The following is a 19,884-nucleotide window of genomic DNA, read 5'->3' as shown; positions in this document are numbered from 1 at the left end:
CATTTTTTAATCTTTGCACCCAATGGAATATGTCTTTGGGGAATAGCGTGGACGTTATTCTGCAAAACGATGATTTGAACTGGAGCAAGAATTAGGTAGAAATGGGGTAATCGGGGGCCTGTAAGAGATTATATAAGTTGGTTCTGGTCTTCGTATTTGGTTTGGATTGCCTACCACTGTCAATGAAATCTTAAGAGAAGGGAAATGATTGTATTACAAGAGGGGTGGGGGGCTCAGAGTTGGTCTATTAGTTGATCAATAGAGTAATACAAGGGCACCATCGAAAGTGAACTACGTTCCTCCAAAGTAGGGATGCTTCCAACCAATGGTGATTATTTGAAATGCAAAGTGCCTAGCTCAAGGACTGACAAAACGAGATATACAGTGTTCTATAGAGCATATTCTCACACATAAGGTGGTTACTATAGTACTAGCCTCAACAATTTTATGTTGTGTTAGAAAAACCTCCAGACGTGCTTGACTTACTCTTTTGAATCCTTCTCTCATTAATTTGTTTTTCATTTTAAAAACAATCAAACGAAAAGAAAAAAAAATAAAAAAAAAAAAAAATAAAATAAAATAAAAAAAAGTCTATTCTCTCATTCTCTCATTCTCTCTCTTTCTCATCTCAAAAATTTTTCAGATTTTGTCTTCATATCAAACAACCACATCACAGGTCTTATATATATCACACATATCTCAACTTTCCATTTTGAGATATATCTACATTATTAAGACTTGAGGTATTGATTAGCATCTACCACCACAGTTACACTTTCTGACATTCACACACACTAACACACACACCCAACACACACACATCACCACTTATCATTTACAAATGGCTTTCATATTAACGGAAACGGCAGCAGGGTATGCGCTTTTAAAAGCTTCTGACAAGAAGATCCACAAATCATCGTCTTTGATCGAAGATTTGAACTCTTTGGAAAAAGTTTCCGACCAATTCAAAGTTCATCGTTTTGAAAAATTTCAAAGTGCAGCCAACGCTTTAGAAGAGGCTAATGCTATCATGGAAGGAAAAGTTTCCGATAGCTTGAAAAAGTTATTAGAGGATGCCAAATCGGACAAGAAGTCAACTTTAATTGTTTCAGAAACCAAATTGGGTAATTCTATTAACAAATTGGGATTAAACTTTCAAGTTGTGTCTGACGCAGCTTCATTAGATTTGCACAGAGCAATTAAAGAATTCTTGCCGGAATTATTACCGGGCTTGGATAACTCAGCCCTCAACCAAATGTCATTGGGGTTAGCACACTCTATTGGTCGTCATAAGCTTAAGTTTTCAGCAGACAAAGTTGATACTATGATTATACAAGCCATTGCATTATTGGACGATTTGGATAAGGAATTGAACACATATGCTATGAGATGTAAGGAGTGGTACGGATGGCATTTCCCTGAATTGGCCAAGATTGTCACCGATTCAGTTGCATTTGCCAGAATTATTTTAACCATGGGTGTCAGATCAAACGCTGCCGAAACAGAATTATCGGAAATCTTACCTGAAGAAATTGAAGAACAAGTAAAAACTGCCGCCGAAGTTTCAATGGGAACTGAAATTACCGAAAATGATTTGGAAAACATCAAGGCCTTGGCCGAGCAAATTGTTGACTTTGCTGCATATAGAGAACAGTTGTCAAACTATTTGAGTTCTAGAATGAGAGCAATCGCTCCAAACTTGACCACAATGGTGGGAGAATTGGTTGGTGCTAGATTGATTGCCCACGCAGGATCTTTGACGTCGTTGGCCAAGGCCCCTGCTTCTACCGTTCAAATATTGGGAGCAGAAAAAGCTTTGTTTAGAGCCTTAAAGACCAAACATGATACTCCAAAGTATGGTATAATATACCACGCGTCATTAGTCGGTCAAGCCAGTGGTAAGAACAAGGGTAGAATCGCCAGAGTCTTGGCTGCTAAAGCTGCTATTTCTTTGAGATACGATTGTTTTGATGAAGAGAGAGATGATTCAGAAGACTTTGGTTTAGAAAACAGGGCCAAGGTTGAAGGAAGATTGAGTCAATTGGAAGGAAGGGATATGAGAACTACTTCAAAGGTTAGTAGACAACAGCCAAAGATTGATATCACTGAAGCTAGAGCTTACAATGCCGATGCTGATGCACCCGTGGCTGCTGCTCAAGACTCTGATGATGAGGATTCCGAAACAGAAGAGGTTGACGAAAAAGTGGAGGTAAAAGAGAAGAAATCAAAGAAGGATAAGAAAGAAAAAAAGGACAAGAAGGACAAGAAGGACAAGAAAGAAAAGAAGGACAAGAAGGACAAGAAAGATAAGAAGGATAAAAAGAGAAAGAGAGAGGAAGACGACGATGACAAACAATCAAAGAAGGAGAAGAAGTCGAAAAAATCCAAGAAAGATTAGATTGCTCAAAGGGTGTACTGTATATTAATATCAAAAGCTAAAAATGGAATCAATATTGTAGGTACCAATGCTCTCTCAGTCTAACTCTTGATCATTGAAGTCAAAATCAGGAGGATTATCACCTGAATTGCTTTGGTCACGTGCCCTATTTCTGGTTTCTTCGGTATTTGTCAGATCGGTCTGTGTCTGGGTTCCAGCCTGTTGTCGAGTTTCCGAATGAGCCGTGTTTTCACCGCCCTGTCTATTATTGCTCCTACCAGAGACCTCAACCCCATTGACAAATAAAGCTCCAGTTCCCTCACCCTGCGTAAATCTTTCAAAAGTGTTTAATAAGCCTGGGTTCAATACATGGCGAATAGCATCAGGTAACATATTTGATAAATTTGGGCGTTCGTTGGACATAGGCGACCGACTGGCATTCGTATTCGCATTTGAGTTGTTTGTTGCAGAGTTGCTTTGATCCCCAGTGCCCGTATCAGCAGCAGCAGCTGCATCATCATCAGCAGCCCCAGAGCCGGTTGTATCACCACCCGGAGCGGGTTGTTGTGAATTTTGTGCTGTATTTCTTGTGCCACCTTCTGCAATTCCTCCTATCATATCTCTTAGACTACTGAGGGGCCATGTTTCAGAGTTCATGGGCCCAAAAACTTGGATATCTGGACTTCCTTCTCTATTGCCAGCCGGATTGCGAGCAGTGGGGTTGCGCTCTGTATTAAAGTGAGGTGGTCTTTCGATCTCGGTAACGGTGGCTGTTTCCATACCATTCCTGGCAAGCATGTTCTGCGTCACCTCAGGTGTTAATATATTTGGACGACTCTCGTTGATTCGCTGTGAAAGGTCTCTCAAAGAAGAGTCACGATAAACAGGCATGTACGTAAAGCAATCGCGATCAACTTCTGGTCCAACTGCTCTTAATCGAGCGAGCAATTTTCTAACATCGCTGATTATGTTTTTGATTTTGTCTTCTGGAACATCTTGTTGATAAGCTCTTTTTTCGGTCAAGGCAATCGCTGAGCTCAATCTCTTGATAAACTGAGGCAACACCGTCTTGGTTCTCAAGCTCCTATATTCATCAACAATAGATCCGCTATTAGGAAAGTTGTTGGGCAATATCTCCCCTACTGCGGATCTTAATGCAAGGTCATAGCACTCCAAGGCAAGCAAGCCGTTTCCCATATACAAGTGGCAGTACCCTAATTGGGTCCAAGCTGGAGTGAATGCACGGTCTAAAACAATTGCAGCGTTCAAATCATCTATAGCTTCGGGGACGCAGTTGAGACCTATAAACGCAATTGCCCTGTTGGTGTAAATTTGCGACTCATCATCGTGTGTGAATGGTGGCGCAAGCAACAAAGCTTCAGTGTATACTTTTATTGCTTGAGCATAGCACAAGAATGACATCAAATTATTACCTCTTTCTCGTAGTTCGTTTAACAGGTTTTGGGTTGAGCTTTGTGTTTCTTTGAAGCTGGGTGTTAGGATCTTTATAGTGGACAAGAGTTTCGATCGAAAGGCTTCGACAAATTCCACATATGGGACAATATGCAACTCATTAGAGCCAAGAAAAGCTCGCACGGTGTTGTTGAAATAAAACTCACTTACATCGGTACGTCTTTTCACTTCTTGAAGATATTGTGCTGCGTACAAGAATAAATCTTTGGAGGGTCCTTGACCAGTTATTTGCAAGCTTGAATTCTCTTCCAAAATTTGTAAAAGTAGTTGATTGATCTTGACTCGTGTACTTTCCCTTACTTCTATCAGTTCAGTAAAGTTAATGCCATTGCTCACTTTATTTACCAAGTCAGCGGTTGGTAATTGCGGGAAACTGAAATTACCCGGTTGTTGGCTACACAATACTCGATCGATATTTTCAATAGTTGAATTCTTGTGATATCCATCAGTTTGAGAAGCGTGCAAATCACCTTCTAAGTCTTGTTCAAACTCTTTCTTTAAGGCATACTCCGTTAGGTACTTTAAAGAATAAAGGAGATTTTGATTGTCACCTTCGTCTCCGCCACACACGCGTGCTCCGCCTTCCAATTCGTGCACAAGACGATCAAAAGACACCTTCAATCCCTGACCCAAGTAGTAGTCTAGAGCAAATCTGTTGATGCCATCAAAGCCTAGTTGCTCCATATCGGCGATAATAATGAAAACGTGGAATCTAAATTCTGGAGCGGAACTTTACTTGCAACATTTTCTTTTCTTTTCAGTTCTTTTTTTTCTTTTTCTTCTTTAATTTCGTGTGACGTTGATTCGCACGTGAATCAAGATTAAACAAAAGATTGTCTCGATGTGCAGTCTTTTATTCATCGTACTTATCTATAAAGTATCTATAATCAGTACTATCTTTGGCGAACAGCAGCTGCGGCTGCACGTGCAAACTTGGCCGCTTGATTGGTCGACGGTGGTGAATGCATTGATGGCAGACTGGCCACTCTACGTTTAGTTTCCTTCTTAGTCTTTTTACCACTCCCTTTCTTACTTTTGATTTCATCATTTTTTCTACCAGCTGACTGGGATAATGCTCCACTTGCTCCATTGTTTCCATCCGTTCCATTGGTTGCTGTGGTTTCCAGTACCACTACGGTTGAAGTTTCTCTGGCAATCAATAAACAATCAATCCACCCGTGCTGTTTTCCAACGGAAGCTTCGTTGCCATTTTTATCCAACACCTTTATCAATTCTGGCTCCAGAGCTTTGTTTATAAGTTGCTGAAGGAAATACAAATCTCCGTTTTCCTTAACAACTTCGATGATCAAGAATCCCAATTGATCATTAGTTGAGTCTTTCTCATCATTTTCAAACTCGTAATCATACATAAAGTAATCGCCACCATTATTTGCTTTCAAATCAACCAACATAACCTCTAAAGTTGAATCGACGAGAAATATTCTTGCCATGTTGGTAACAAAGGCAAGAACTAGCTTGGAACCCTTCTCCAAGTCTTGTGCATGTTCTGTCACAATCCTCTCCAAAACAGTATCGTCAAGAGCGTCATATTTCAATGATAGCGCATTTTTTGGAAGTTGCATTCGCTTTAGAAGATCCATTTTAAGAATCTTCTCATTAGGCGCAAGAAGGGTAGATACTTCATAGAACTTTAGCACTGTTTCCTTTTGAGAAGGTTTAGGGATTATCTTTGTTTTCTGCAGGAGAAAGCTTGTACTTGGTGGGGTCTTTGGTTTGGGTTGACCATTACTCTTTTGTTTATTGGCAAAAGCGGCCGCAGCAGCTGCCGCATCAGGGGATGTTTTGGGAACCTCTGGTACACTTGACTTGGGTTTCTCTGAAATACTCCGAGAATCAGTCTTGGAATACGAATTCAATTCTGGTGGCGGTGAAGTATGTGAAGGTTTTGTAGTACGAGGCATATTTTGGAAAGCTGTATTAGCTCTGATATTTGGTTTCCCCTGTGTTTGGACTCTAGGCGTGGATGGTTGGGTCTGAGGAGGTCGATGCAAATATTGGACAGGTCCCTTTTGTTGCTGCTGCTGCTGCTGTTGTTGTTGTTGTTGATGCTGCTGGTGTAGTTGCTGCTGAGGTCCTGGAATTGGTGGTTGACTGTTCTTGGCGGGCACTGTAAATACAGGCTGGTTCACCTGCGCAAGAGGAGCTGCTTGCTGTATATCACGCCTTTTAGGTGGCAGAACATTCGGCAAATACGGTGGGGTCGGTGTTGTATCACCATTCGCATTTGATGATGTATTCTTCCGTATAGCTGTTGGAGGTTTGAAAGTTTTTTTAGCTCCTATTGCAGGCAAGAAGTTTAAATCGGAATTATTGATCTGCGACTGTAATTGGTGATAAGAAGATGATTTGTTCATCTCCCTGTTAGCTCCATTTTTGAACCGAGGAACCATTAATTGTGATAAACTTTCGGTACCATAGTAACTTTCAAGTTTTGGCACTTTTCTATGCCATATATATCGAGTATCGCTCCAATCAACGTCATTGAACCACCTAAAGGACATAATTCCAGGAATAGTGGGCCTTTCTGAAGGATTCAGTACCAATATTTTCTCAATGATTTCTGTCACTTCGTTAGGAATTGGTTTAGGCGATTTGTAAGAATACTCAAGGTCAATAATCTTTTGAAACGTCAAGTACTCAGTATTACCCTTGAATGGAGGCGAGCCATTAAAGAACTGATAAAGGATGCAGCCAATTGCCCATATATCAGACTCAAATCCACAAATATTGTCCTTTAGCAATTCGGGAGAAACATATTCTGCAGTTCCAACAAAGGATCCAAACCTCTCGCGAGACACTTGACCTTGACCTTGACCCTCAGCCTCAGCATTGACGGATTTATAGTCTATCTTCTCACCATCCTCATCATTTTCTCCAAACAATTTGGCGGCACCAAAGTCAGTAATCTTCAAATTAAAGTCGTGTCCGACCAAAATGTTTTCTGGTTTGAGATCTCTATGTATAACCCCTTTCAGATGAATAAACTTGACTGCATCAACAATCTGGCACATGTAAAACTTTGACACAGGTTCAGACAAGGATCCAAGTTTCCGTATGATTGATAATAGTTCCCCGTACTCGGCAAAGTCCAAAACGAAAAACAAGCTTGACTCGTCTTGAAAAGTGTAGTATAGTTGGACAATTCCGGGATGCTGTTGACCCAATCTGTGAAGAGTTGTTTTCTCAATATTGACGTATTTGATTTTATTTTCTTTTACAATGTGTCGCTTCGATAATACTTTAATGGCATATGTTTTCTTCAGCTGTTTGTCCATTGCCGAGTAAACTGTAGAATATGACCCTTCTCCAATAGTTGCTCCGAATTGATAGTCACGAGCAGACTTCTTTTTAGTAGTAGGAACCGGCGGTTGTTGCATTGTTGATGGTGGTGGTACTTTTATTGCCGCGGAATTTGCACTCAGTATATGCGATTGAGATAACTGTTTTACCAAATGATTGGGCAAGTCATTGTTGAATACGGGTTGTGTTGATGACAGACTCGATTGGGTTGGTACATTTGATCTATATGACATAGCTCAAGCATCGATAACGAGGATAGTCGATGTTTTGCACAAATTAGTTGAATATGCCAGCCTGTTGAGTTTTGGTTTAGCTCTATCAAGTTTTTCTTTTGTCGTGTTTTTTTTTTTTTGAATTTGTTTTTTTTTGCTTAGCTTAACGTACGTTTTCCAAATTTAGATCAAAGCCTTGGCTTAGTACGAATTAACGAAGCCACTGCACAGGAAAACACCCTTTACATTTGTATGGATACCTGAGACAAGAGAGATTTAGATACAGAACAAGTCTTTTGTCTACTTAATTGTTGAAGAGTGTGAAGTTATCATGAAAGCTACGTCAAAGATACTACGATATGGGTGGCGACATCAGACAGCCCATGCATCATTACTAAGGTCGTTTACAAGCTCTACATTAAATCGACAGAGCCAGGGAAAGACAGACTTGGCAAGGATCTTTGATGATCAGAAATATTTTGACGCCTTTATTGGCAGCAACTCTGCATACACATTACCTTTGTCCTTTACAACACATGATACTGGATTGTTCAAGAATGAGCATTTAAAGAGTCCACTGGGGTTGGTACTGTTTTCAAAGCAATCTTTGGAGGATGCCAAATTGCTAGTTGGGGAAATGTTGAGCAACAAAACCCATCAAGGCAAATTAGATTACATCAAAAAACTAGACCAGTTGTCTGATATTCTCTGTCGGGTCATTGATGTTGCAGAGTTTATCAGAATAGCCCATCCTAGTTCCAAATGGATCAACGCTGCACAGCAAACACACGAAATCCTTTTTGAGTATATGAACCAACTAAATACCAACGTAGAACTATATACTACTTTGGTTGAAGTGCTTAGTGATTCACTGATAACATCAAAATTGACTGATGAAGAAATAAAGGTTGGTGAGTATTTGCGACAAGATTTTGAAAGATCAGGCATTCACATGGATCCGGAAACAAGAGACAACTTTGTCGCCATAACCCAGGAAATCTCATTACTTGGCTCGCATTTTAACAATGAGATTAGTTCCTTGAATTCACCTTGGTGTAGAGTCACTGCCGAAGATTTTGAAAGCATTGAAGATTCACTGTTAAAACAGGAGATTCTTCTGTTTCAATCAAAGTATCAAGGAGAGAAAGTTGCAAATGAATATTATGTGCCCTTGGTTGCCCGCCTTCCGTACTCCATATTAACAAAGTGTAAGTCAAGCGAGTTGAGGCGAAAAGTATGGGTTGCCTTACACAATGCATCTTCTGATCTGATTAGTATTCTTGATAGGTTTGTAACCTACCGTGCATTGTTGTCAAAGATGTTAGGGTACAAATCGTATGCTCATTATCAGCTAGAGCATAAGATGGCCAAGTCCCCTGAGAATGTTATGGCGTTTTTGAAGAATATTCAAAAGTCTTTGAGAAGCACGTCCGTGTCTAATGAATTGGAACTATTGAGCAAGTACAAGGATCAGAAAGTAGAGTACAAGGATAAAGATTCGTTGATACGTAGTATAGAACCGTGGGATCGGGATTTACTACTTTCGAGAATGCAAGAGAATAAGCAACAGGATGTAGGAGTCCAGGAAAAGATTTCAGAGTACTTTTCTGTAGGAACGGTTATAGCTGGGTTGAGTAAATTGTTTGAGAGTTTGTACAATATTTCATTTGTTCCTGAAGCTACACTACTGGGTGAGGTGTGGGACAATAAGCAGGTGAGGAAGTTGAAAGTTATTGACAACGAATGCAATCTGGTTTTGGGGTACCTTTACCTTGATTTTTGGTCTCAAAAAGTTATGCCATCACATTTCACCATTGTTTGTCTGCGCAGACTTCACTCGTGGGAGAATGAAGCGGAGTACAAAAAGAAGGTGCAACTTGATAAAGACTACCAAGTTCCAGTCATTTCATTAGTTTGCAACTTTAGCAACAGTTTTGGAAACGGTCCTACACTATTATCCCTAGACCAGGTTGATACGATTTTCCACGAAATGGGACATGCAATGCATTCAATGATTGGAAGAACGGAGTTGCATAATTTGTCTGGAACCAGATGTGCTACGGATTTCGTTGAAATACCTTCAGTATTGATGGAATCATTCAGTAAAGACTTGCGAGTCTTGACAAAAATCGGTAGACACTATCAAACCGGTGAGCCAATTCCCCAAAAATTACTCGAACAAGCACATCATGACAAGAACACCTTACTGGCTTGTGAAACATTTATGCAGAGCAAAATGGCCACCTTAGATCAAGCATTGCACAGCACCGAGATTGTTGACAAGTTGGAAACGGGCTTAAATGAAGTGGATTCAACGGAGGTTTATCATTCAGTCGAGCAGGATCTTGAAGTCTTTGCGGATAAGTGGTCAACGTGGCATGGCAAGTTCCCTCATTTGTTCTCCTATGGTGCGGTATATTACCTGTATTTGCTTGATAGAGCTATTGCTGAGAAACTTTGGCAAGGCTTGTTCCAAAATGATCCATGGAACAAAGAAGCTGGAACGAGATATAAGAGTAGCGTCTTGAAGTGGGGAGGAACCAAGGACCCCTGGTTGTGTCTTGCTGATGCATTAGGGATTGAAGAGTTGAAAGAAGGTAATTCTAATGCCATGGAGTTGATTGGCAAAAATGCCAGCTTGTAAATATATGTGTATATGGAGTATAGAATGTAATATAAGGAAGAAAAATAATGGCTTATGGATGAAGATAGTAGAAGAGAGTATTTTGTCATTGTAGGAAAGTGACATTACTGATTGGTCGAATCTCGGTATTGGTTGATACATGGCATATCAAAAAATCTAGATATGACGTCAGCTGCCAATGGTAGGGAGCAAGAAAGCTTACTATCCACGACGTGTTAGATTGACCAACACTACGTGTGGCATTATAAAGGATTTCCAATTGCCGGTTAGTAGACTAGAGGCTTTGCGGGTAAGCCTGAGTCTAGCGAGTAAAAAGTGTTGGGCCTGATATTGAAGTGGTATGTTAAGGTTACGGCATATCATACCTTTTTTCTTTTGATAACATAGTTACACAAAACCAACTATTTTACGTCAAAATGCCTTTTTCTTGTTCATAAAAGGAATAAAAAAGAAATTTAAAGGAAAAAGAAAAAAGAAATTTTAAGTTCATTACGCGTAAACAAAACAGATCTCTTTTTCCTGACGGCGGCAGAGGGAGAGGGAGAGAACAGCCCATAAACACAATAAATAAGTTACAAATTGCCTTTTTCTTGCAAATTTCCTTACAAAACTCATATCTACCCCAATAAAATTCTATCGATTAAGCTGTGCAAAGAATGCAACAATTTTAAATGTTTGTCAAGCCTTTGCATTTCTCTGTACAACTATAAATAAAACGCTGGGTTTTGCTTACTGGTTCTGAAATTTATCGGCTAAGCGCGGTGGAAGGATGTTCGTACTAGACAACTAACTAGTTGATCCAGGTTTCCTAAATAATAGAGCTCTCTCAGTAGAGATGGCCTTTTAGTAGAGAGTACCACGCTAGTGACAGAGTTTTATCGTTGGCGACGAGGTCTTCGCAGAACGTGGCTTAGTCAAAGTGCCATAATTGTGTTGGGTTGACTAAAGCCTCTTCAAGTTGTAAAACAATTAAACGTGAACGTTTGCTCTAGGAAATCGGGAGAGAATTGACTGGTGTTGTATCTTTATCTCTCAATCTTTGCAACGTGTGTCTCGGTTGGCCAAAAACCTATGAACTGAAATGCCCTGTCCTACAACGGCTTATCCGACTCTAACCGGATCAGAATTGTTATTGTAACTATTTGTTATCTACAATGACCTTAAGCGTTAATTCACTCAAATGCTTCAGGATTCTTCACTTCCTGCCTCAAGAAATAACCGGAAATCGTACATTTATCAGCAAAGACAAACAGTAATTTCCTCGCAATCTCATTTTGAAACTCAATTCTCTATTGTAACTCGGTCTTGATAATTTTATTTGATAACTACTATAAGCCCGGTCTGACTAAACCTCATTTGTTTGAATAATGGATTCTTATTAAAGTTTCTTTTTCCTCACAATGCCCCATGTTAAAACCCCAAGAATGCCAAACTCTATACAACCCCACGTCCCTTTAGTTGCAAAACGGCGCTTTGAGGTTAAAATCCCCACCTTTCATAACTTCGATGTTCTTAATGTAAGTTGATCTCCAGGGCCCTACCTCCTTTGTTTTTCTCAATAGAAAGTGGGGAGAAAGAGATGTGTATTGCCTAGTGGTCTGCATAACGGCTTAAATGTTTCTTTTTTTATCTCCTTCTTCTCTTTTTTTGTTTCTTTTTTTTTTTTTTTTTTTCTAATTCTTTCCGAATTTTACACTTTTTCTTTGTGTTATCATCATCTCTCTCTCTGTCTCTTTCCTCTTGCTATCCAATTGTTTTTTGCAATTTTGCAGTTGTGACCCATTTTGTACATTTAATCAGCAGATGTGACTGACGTAAAATAATAAAATTTTCTACTTCCCCCAGCGCTAACTTTCTTTCGAATAGTATAAATCAATTTTAATCTGCACTTTTTATCAATCTACCATAACTGTGTTTCCAACCCACACTCTTTCGGGCAGATCGTTCTGACTTCTATCATTGTGTATTGAAACACTTGTATTAAAACCCACACACACACACACACCCAACACACATTAAATATTACTTGATTTATAACTTCCAATGGCACCTATTGAGAAACTAACACCGCTGGCGCTGGCAGTGCCCAAGGAGGCCGATTACAATGATTCGGTTGAATCTCCATACATGATTGAAGTTGCCGACGAAGGAACGTCGAAATTCACCAGATTCAAGGACTCGTTTAGGCGAAAGGAAGTGGATGAATCTCAGAAACATGAAGTTGGGCGTCAGATGTCCAAGGCTATCAGTCTACGTCATTTAATTCTTATGGCCCTTGTTACTGGTATCGGTACCGGTCTTTTGGTTGGTACTGGGCTGGTGTTGCATAAATCCGGACCATTGTTTCTAGTCATTGGTTTTGCCATCGTTGGATCCTTTTTATATCCAACTTTACAAGCAGCAGGTGAGATGGCGGTTAACTACTCTGACCTTTCCGGTGGGTACAATAACTACCCTAGAAGGTTTATAGATGAATCGGTCGCGTTTGCCATCACTTGGAATTATTGTATCCAATGGTTGTCCGTTATCTCAATTGAATTGGTTACTGCAGCAATTACTATCTCGTATTGGAACACAACTGTTAATGCTGATGTTTGGGTTACAATTTTTTACGTAGTGGTTGTGACTATTAACTTTATTGGAGCATCAGGGTACGGAGAGGCTGAGTTCATCATTGGATCTTGTAAAATTATGATGATTGTTGGGTTCATCATTATGGGAATAGTTGTCAATGTTGGTGGAGGACCCAACCACGAATTCATTGGAGGTAGGTATTGGAGAGATCCCGGATACTATACCAACTTTAAAGGGTTGTGTTCGGTTTTTGTCACTGGAAGTTTTGCGTTTGGACAAACTGAATTTGTTGCATTGAGTGCTAGTGAGCAATCAAACCCAAGGAGAGCTATTCCAATCGCCACCAAGTTGGTTGCATATCGTATTGTGATTGTCATGCTTGGTAGTTTGACGATTGTTGGTTTGCTTGTTCCTTACAATTCGGACAGATTGATGGGATCCAGCGGTGGTGGATCACATGCTTCTCCTTATGTCTTGGCTGCTGCATTGCATGGTGTCAAGGCAGTGCCCTCAATTATAAATGCCGTCATTCTTATTTCAGTCACTTCCGTTGCATCTTCGGCGTTGTATTCGTCTTCTAGAACATTGCAATCGTTATCTGAGCAAGGATTTGCACCAAAGTGGTTCAACTACATTGATAGAACCGGTAGACCATTGCGTGCTCTTGCAGTCTGTGCATTCTTTGGATTGTTCTCATTTATTGCAGCATACAAGAAGCAGGAAACGGTTTTCAACTGGTTGCTTGCAATTTCTGGATTGTCCCAAATCTTTACTTGGAGTGGTATTTGTATATCCCATGTGCGCTTCAGAGCTGCTTTGAAGTACAATAATATTTCTACCGATTCATTGGGATATGTAGCTAACACTGGTATTATTGGGTCATACTATGCCATAATTTGGTATGTTTTGGTTTTGATTGCTCAATTTTGGATTGCATTGTATCCTAAAGGTGAAGGTAAACCGAACGTTTCCTCATTTTTCCAAAACTATCTTGGTGCTATTGTGTTGATCTTCTTTTACGTTTGCCACAAATTATGGACTCGCAATTGGTCGCTTTTTGTTCCTTTGAAAGACATTGATATAAATTTGGATAGAACCATTTTTGATGAAGAGTTGTTGGCCATTGAAAAGGAAGAAGAGAGAGAAAAATGGAAGAAGGCACCATTTTATAAGAAGGTTTTGCAAATATTATTCTTTTAAAATGGAATGAATGATTTATTTATAGTTAAGATTGTTTATGACTGTGTTAAATGTATTTAAAACTGAACTGGTAAATGATAAACTGTGTAGTCTGGACTGTATTAACCTATGTCTTGAAATCTTGTGGCATAAAAAAAAGAATATTTCGGTTTGGGATTTTTTTTTTTTGCAGTTGGTGACAATCAACTTCCATCTATGCTTTGTCCAACACGAACACCAAGACTGTTTTTACGGTTTGCCAGCACGGCGGCGAAAAACTCATCTACACTTCTTCGAGCCCAATTGGATTTAAATGCCATTGTGGTGCAATCTGATGCATACAAGGAATCGATAAACAGGCGTCAACTACCAAGGAGTTTGATCGCTGACGTAGATTTTATTGTCGAAAACCGGCCCGTACAGTCTCAGACTTACACTAAGATCAATGCATTGAAGAGAGAACGTACCGAACTTGCGGAGAAGATACAGAAGAAAGATCCAAACCTTGATAACGTTAAACTCAGACTAAGCGAAATCAAGAGCGAAATCAAGCCATTGGAAAAATACGTCAAAGATCTACAAGAGGAAATATATAGCAGAGCCGAAGCTTTGCCAAATTTGATTGACTCCACTGCTCCAGAAAGTGCGACTGAGGAAGAGTTGGTGCAATACATCAACACCTCAGCACAAGAAGCTGATAATTTTGTTGGCTCTGATTCGTCGAAAGATCACAAGACTATCGGCGAACAGTTTGGCTTGTTTGATTTTACAATAGCATCGCGGATATCAGGGCCCTCGTGGTACTATCTATTGGGTGACGGAGCTTTGCTTGAGCAAGCCTTGGTGCAGTATGCATTATCAAAAGCCCGTCAACATGGCTACAAAATGGTTATTCCTCCTTCAATTGTAAAGTCTGAAATAATACAAGCTTGTGGGTTCAAACCCAATGATCAGAATAACGAGAAGCAAATTTACCAAATTGAGAACGAGCCAAGATCGTTAACAGGGACTGCCGAGATCCCGTTGGGAGCACTTCATTCCTCCACCATATTCCCATCGAGCACAAAATTCCCTATTAAATACTCTGGCGTGTCGAGGTCTTATAGAGCTGAAGCTGGCGCCAGTGGTAAAGACACTAAAGGATTGTACCGAGTTCACGAATTTACAAAAGTTGAACTTTTTCACTTTACAAATTTGGAGAAAGCTGCGGATGAGCTTGAAGGAATAAAAAGGTTGCAGCTTGAAATTATTGAGGACTTGGGCATAAAAGCCCGTTTGCTTAACATGCCTACATCAGACTTGGGATCTCCTGCGATGAAGAAATATGACATTGAAGCCTGGATGCCGGGGAGAGGGTCCTGGGGGGAGTTAACCAGTTGTTCCAATTGTGGAGATTATCAATCAAGGAGACTTGGCATCAGGTTTAATGGAAAGGACGATAAAGTCTCACACTTAGCAACGTTGAATGGGACTTGCATGGCTGTGCCTAGGGTCATTGTTGCATTAATTGAGCAAAATTATGACAGAGAAAACGACATTATACGCATTCCAAAAGTGTTGGTGCCATATATGGATGGCAAAGATTCCATTACTAAAACTGAATAAAGGTATGTAAAACTTGTATATATACTACTCATCGTCTGAATTATTGGCAAATGCAACTGGGGTACTGACTACTCGTTTGTCGCTCTGGAAGGAATCGTGCTCGTCAATCATTTGCAAACTGCTTTTATGGAATCTCTTTAAATTGTAAAGATTGGACAGCAACAGATCCGAGGAGTATTCTGTATGTGCCCTTTTTGATAAGTCGTCCAATTGTTGTTGGAGGATCTTGAACTGGTTGTATTTTTGGCTATACTTTCCCACAAGTGATTCATACTTGTTCTCGAGATTTTGTATTTTCATCTCCAATTCGTTAATCTTTGATTCGTGGGATGAAATCACTAGGTTGGATCTTTCACTAGAGGCGCGATCTTGTAGTTGTTTTTCAAGTGCCGATAATTTCGTCAATACTTGACGATTGGCAAACTGTGCTTGCTCTTCGTGTTCACTAAATGCTTTTAACTCTCGCCTAAACTCTTTGCTCCACTCTTGAGTCTGTTTCAAAACCTCTTCTACTTTATCCAGATTTGCTGAGTTACCCGCTGTCTTGATTAACTCTTCTAAATGATCAAATTGCTCTTGAAAAATCTTTTTGTCACTGTCCTTTAAAGCATTTAGCTTCTGTAGTTCTACTTTCAATTCGTTATGGTTTACCCCACTTTCCTCATACATGAGCTGCATCACTTCCTTTATCCTGGCAAAATCATCATCTTTCAAGGAAACATCCCTCATCTTCAACTCTTCTAGCGCTTTAATAATCAAACTCATATCAGCCTTAGTGGCATTTCCTTCCGTTATTACTTCATTTGAATAATCAACAACATTCCTCAAAAGCTTATTCAAGTTATCATTGTTGCTCTTCAGTCGCGAGTAAAGCTGTTCCAAGTCAACATTGGTTTGACTTGTCGACGTTTCTATCCGATGCAACTGTTGTTGTAATTCATTATGGGTATCATGAATCAAGTCGAAATGCTTATCCAAGTTTAGAGTGCCACTAGGTAAATTTACTTTCTGGGATGACACTATAGTATTAGTGACATCTCTGAGGTGGTTCTCCTTCTGCTTGCTCTCCATTGGCTGTTGGTGGGTGGTGTTGACGCGATCTCGTAATCAGCGCTCTTTTGTTTTTGTTTACACATATATATATATCTTTTGTGTAACCTATTTCCTACGCCTACCTACTATCTAAAATCCAAATTTACTTTGCAAGGCAGAGCTGTAGAATGACTTCCTCTGATCGTCGTACCCCTCTTGAAAAGTTTGACTAGCACTATTTGCATAGTCATTGAACGTCTCTTCAGCAGTTTGTAAACCGTTTTGCAAAGATCTCATGAATCCTTGAGTTCCAAATCCTCCTGCACCTTGACCTGCTTTTCTCACTGGTTCCTCATAATCTTTCTCTTTAGGCGCCCTTGCGTTGTAACCACCGTAATTTGCTTGGGGGTTGGCTTCAGGACTGATGTTATGCGCCAACGTTGATTCTTCTGTCTTGGGAGCTTTTCTATTGGGGCCAGCAATGAGCATAGCTAGATCTTCAACAGAGACATAACTGATTTGCCCTTTAGCCCACAGTAAGGTGCTAGCCGATGGTCTAGGCGGGATGATAGCATTTGGATTGAACAATTTATCTGCCTCAGTTTCATCCTTCGACTTGACCTTTTCGTAAGCAGAAATGTAAACAGACTCTGTCTCTGATGTTCTAACAAAAATTTCACCTGAGGATAACAAGTCAGAGTCAAATGCAGTTCCCGATTCCAATGATTCTTGCAACATGCGATATGTCTCTTTGGGGAATTTGATATTGGCGATATCATGTAAAGAGGGCAAGGAGAGCAACTTGATAAATCCTGTTTTAACAAGCACTGCCAACACAACACCTTTGTCTTTATAATGAACCACGCTTGCCTTCAAACACGTATCATCGACTACCTTGTGCGCTAGTTTTGTCTTTGGTGCCGTGATCACCCTGACATCTCTGTCGGACACGGTGATTATGTACCCCGGTATAGGTACACCCGTGGCTAATTGCTCAAATTTCTTTTTATCAGCAACTGCTGAGTATCCGTATTGAGCTTCGATTGGTATCAATTGCAGAAGTTTGGAAGCCTCTGCGTCACCGCCATCAGCTGTTCTATAATTAAGATGTGCTGTCTTGTTGGCAAATTCAACTTGATAGCCCCCATTGCCCATAGGAGTAATCTTGTAAAATAACAAATTGCCTCCACAGTTGGTGCCCACATTCAACACCAATGACGAGTACCCATCCATGCCAAATTCCATAATTGAAAACTCAAGCACAGTAGGGTAGCAGTTTCCAGTAACTGATGCCAAGTTTTCCTTGACATTGTCGAGATTGAAAATCACAGCAGGACCTCTTGAGATATCACAAACCACCAATCTTCCTGATTTATAACCAACGGCAGCAAATCCTGCATCACTCATTTTTAGCACTGATATTTGTTCCGATGGGTCAAGCCTCAACAAAAACAAAGGTAAGAAAGAAGCTGAAGTTGCAACGGAGCCTGAGATTCTACCACTGATATCCACAAGCAGTGCGCTTCCATTCTCGTGATGGATGCGGCAATCGCTATAGTCCTTGCCAGTGCTAATTCCAGCATTCTTTACATTGGGAGTTTTACCAAATTTGCAAATAACAACCTCCCCAGAAGCCAAACCAACAAGAAGCTCACGGCCTTGAAAAGAACACGAAGCTTTTATCACTCTAAGATTGGCTGGGTTGTTGTAGTCATACAAAGTAGGCCTCAATGCCACTTGGACTATACTTTCACCACCCAGCTGTTCACCTTTTGTAATGTCAATGAACCTCACTAGTCCGTTTTCATGACCAGTTATCATAATGTTCCGAAGTCCGTCGTTGTATCCAAGAGGCTTGTGTATTTTACCCAAAGGCACGGGGGCCCCTCCGTAAAGTAATGGTTTCACTTTAGAGCTAACACCCTGAGAAGCACGACTTGACATGATACTGTACCAATCAACTCGAATAATCGACTGCACGTCACAATAGCATAAAGGAGGAACAATTAATGAAAGCGATGTCGGAAGTATAGTGTTTCCCAAATCTCCGCTACCTTGACCACCCGCCTTATCTGAAAACGAAACCACGTATAGTCTGCCCAAGTTTGAAACAAGTAACAAGAATGAAGGATTGTGACCACCATGAAAGTAAGGAGAGCCGGTTTGGGTTATTGGTTCAATCTTGGTTATAACTTCTGTTTCAACCCCGTCAACATCTTTTTCGTTCAAGTAAAAGTTGATTGGTATTTTGCGTTGGCCACCTTGAGGATGAGCATAAAAGATTCCTTGCTTTTCATGTGACGTCATGGAATACTTCAAAGTGTATCCGAAGTCCAACACAGATATAGTGTTTGTAGCCTCGGGGTCGCCTCCACTCACTAGCAATCTGGTTTCCTCTGGATCCTCTCCGCACACCCATCTGACCTGCTCAATAGGATTGAAATGTTCAGGAACTTCCAAGTACGCGCCAGGTCTGTGGAGCTGGGTTTCATACAATGTCCTTGCTTCCAAAAGGACGCCTCCTTCTATGTCCCAGAATACTATGGTGTTGTCATTATGCACAGTCACTGCGTGTAGCCCATTGGGATGGTAATGGGCTTCTTTAATCAACGGCGTGACGGATTTCAGGGATCCAAACAACTTCTTCTTGCCCCCCGTGGCAATGTGGTTCGAATACTGAAACCCCTTGTGCTCTTTCAATAAAGTGTACGTTAAAGTGCTCTTGATCTGTCCCGTGACTAAGGAATACACTATAGCACATTGATTATAAGCCACCAATATCGTTCCAATATCACGCGGGTGCCATTCAATGGAAACAACAGGCGACATCTTTTCCTTGGGCATCACTTTTTTTTGCAAATTATCAATCCGAAACTGAGTCAAATTCAATCTATCAACGTCGTAGAATATTAAACTTCCGTTTGCGAGACCGAATATGACCCAGTCCAACGAAGGGTCCGTTTCGGCAGCCGTGACGGTCCCCGGAAAGGAAAATGTTCCGATAATCTGTTTTGAGTGCAAGGAGAGCACGGTAAGGCCTGAGCCTGGTGATGAGCATAGTAAATAAACGCCCTTGACGAATCGAAGCGACACAATTGGATGTTTTATATTGAACTCAAATACAACCTCGACATTAATCTGACCGAAAACTCGAACATCATTGTCCTTTGTCGCTACTGCAAGTAGCGACTGGATCGGATCGTAGGCTATTGCCGTAATGGAATCCTTTGGCACTCCAAGTTGATTAACGACATCTATATCAATTTTCTTTGCGTTGATTTCTTCTGGTGAAAGGTTTTTAGCTCCTTTTGTTTTCAATGTATTGGATATGGAATTTAAAGAAAGAGGCGCTTTCCGTGACTTTAGTTTTGAGAACATTCTAGGCTGCTGGTGAATAGTAGACTATGTTTGGCCATGCGATTTACGTTTTCTTTTAACGTTTCGTCGTGACGTGAGTTGAGGCTGGT

At 40.5% G+C, this 19,884-nt stretch overlaps 8 protein-coding genes across 8 annotated transcripts; 4 read left to right on the top strand and 4 right to left on the bottom strand. All coding sequences in view use genetic code 12, as the record gives it.

The window, feature by feature from the left end:
- Positions 1–841: 841 nt before the first annotated feature.
- On the top strand, positions 842–2,398 carry NOP5 (RNA-processing protein; the record flags this gene model as incomplete). Its single annotated transcript, XM_051814326.1, has 1 exon — positions 842–2,398. One exon carries the CDS (start codon positions 842–844, stop codon positions 2,396–2,398), a length of 1,557 nt encoding a protein of 518 aa, XP_051672061.1.
- A 75-nt stretch (positions 2,399–2,473) lies between these two features.
- Positions 2,474–4,534, bottom strand: CANMA_002275 (tetratricopeptide repeat protein; the record flags this gene model as incomplete). Its single annotated transcript, XM_051814325.1, has 1 exon — positions 2,474–4,534. One exon carries the CDS (start codon positions 4,532–4,534, stop codon positions 2,474–2,476), a length of 2,061 nt encoding a protein of 686 aa, XP_051672060.1.
- A 209-nt stretch (positions 4,535–4,743) lies between these two features.
- On the bottom strand, positions 4,744–7,404 carry PKH3 (protein kinase; the record flags this gene model as incomplete). The annotated part of the gene is made up of 1 exon (XM_051814324.1): positions 4,744–7,404. One exon carries the CDS (start codon positions 7,402–7,404, stop codon positions 4,744–4,746), a length of 2,661 nt encoding a protein of 886 aa, XP_051672059.1.
- Positions 7,405–7,714: 310 nt separating this feature from the next.
- On the top strand, positions 7,715–10,027 carry CANMA_002273 (metalloendopeptidase; the record flags this gene model as incomplete). The annotated part of the gene is made up of 1 exon (XM_051814323.1): positions 7,715–10,027. The coding sequence occupies one exon, from the start codon at positions 7,715–7,717 to the stop codon at positions 10,025–10,027; it is 2,313 nt and encodes a 770-aa protein (XP_051672058.1).
- Positions 10,028–12,070: 2,043 nt separating this feature from the next.
- On the top strand, positions 12,071–13,801 carry GNP1 (amino acid transporter; the record flags this gene model as incomplete). The annotated part of the gene is made up of 1 exon (XM_051814322.1): positions 12,071–13,801. One exon carries the CDS (start codon positions 12,071–12,073, stop codon positions 13,799–13,801), a length of 1,731 nt encoding a protein of 576 aa, XP_051672057.1.
- Positions 13,802–13,996: 195 nt separating this feature from the next.
- On the top strand, positions 13,997–15,385 carry CANMA_002271 (putative serine--tRNA ligase; the record flags this gene model as incomplete). The annotated part of the gene is made up of 1 exon (XM_051814321.1): positions 13,997–15,385. The coding sequence occupies one exon, from the start codon at positions 13,997–13,999 to the stop codon at positions 15,383–15,385; it is 1,389 nt and encodes a 462-aa protein (XP_051672056.1).
- Positions 15,386–15,409: 24 nt separating this feature from the next.
- CANMA_002270 (uncharacterized protein) lies at positions 15,410–16,456 on the bottom strand (the record flags this gene model as incomplete). The annotated part of the gene is made up of 1 exon (XM_051814320.1): positions 15,410–16,456. One exon carries the CDS (start codon positions 16,454–16,456, stop codon positions 15,410–15,412), a length of 1,047 nt encoding a protein of 348 aa, XP_051672055.1.
- Positions 16,457–16,567: 111 nt separating this feature from the next.
- On the bottom strand, positions 16,568–19,795 carry SRO77 (putative Rab GTPase-binding protein; the record flags this gene model as incomplete). The annotated part of the gene is made up of 1 exon (XM_051814319.1): positions 16,568–19,795. One exon carries the CDS (start codon positions 19,793–19,795, stop codon positions 16,568–16,570), a length of 3,228 nt encoding a protein of 1,075 aa, XP_051672054.1.
- Positions 19,796–19,884: the final 89 nt, after the last annotated feature.

This window comes from Candida margitis (genome assembly GCF_024628925.1).
Source record: "Candida margitis strain CBS 14175 chromosome Unknown scaffold12, whole genome shotgun sequence".
Lineage (NCBI taxonomy): Eukaryota > Fungi > Ascomycota > Pichiomycetes > Serinales > Debaryomycetaceae > Lodderomyces > Lodderomyces margitis.
Note: the sequence above shows the minus strand (reverse complement) of the source record. Positions and strands in the feature narration are given on the sequence as shown.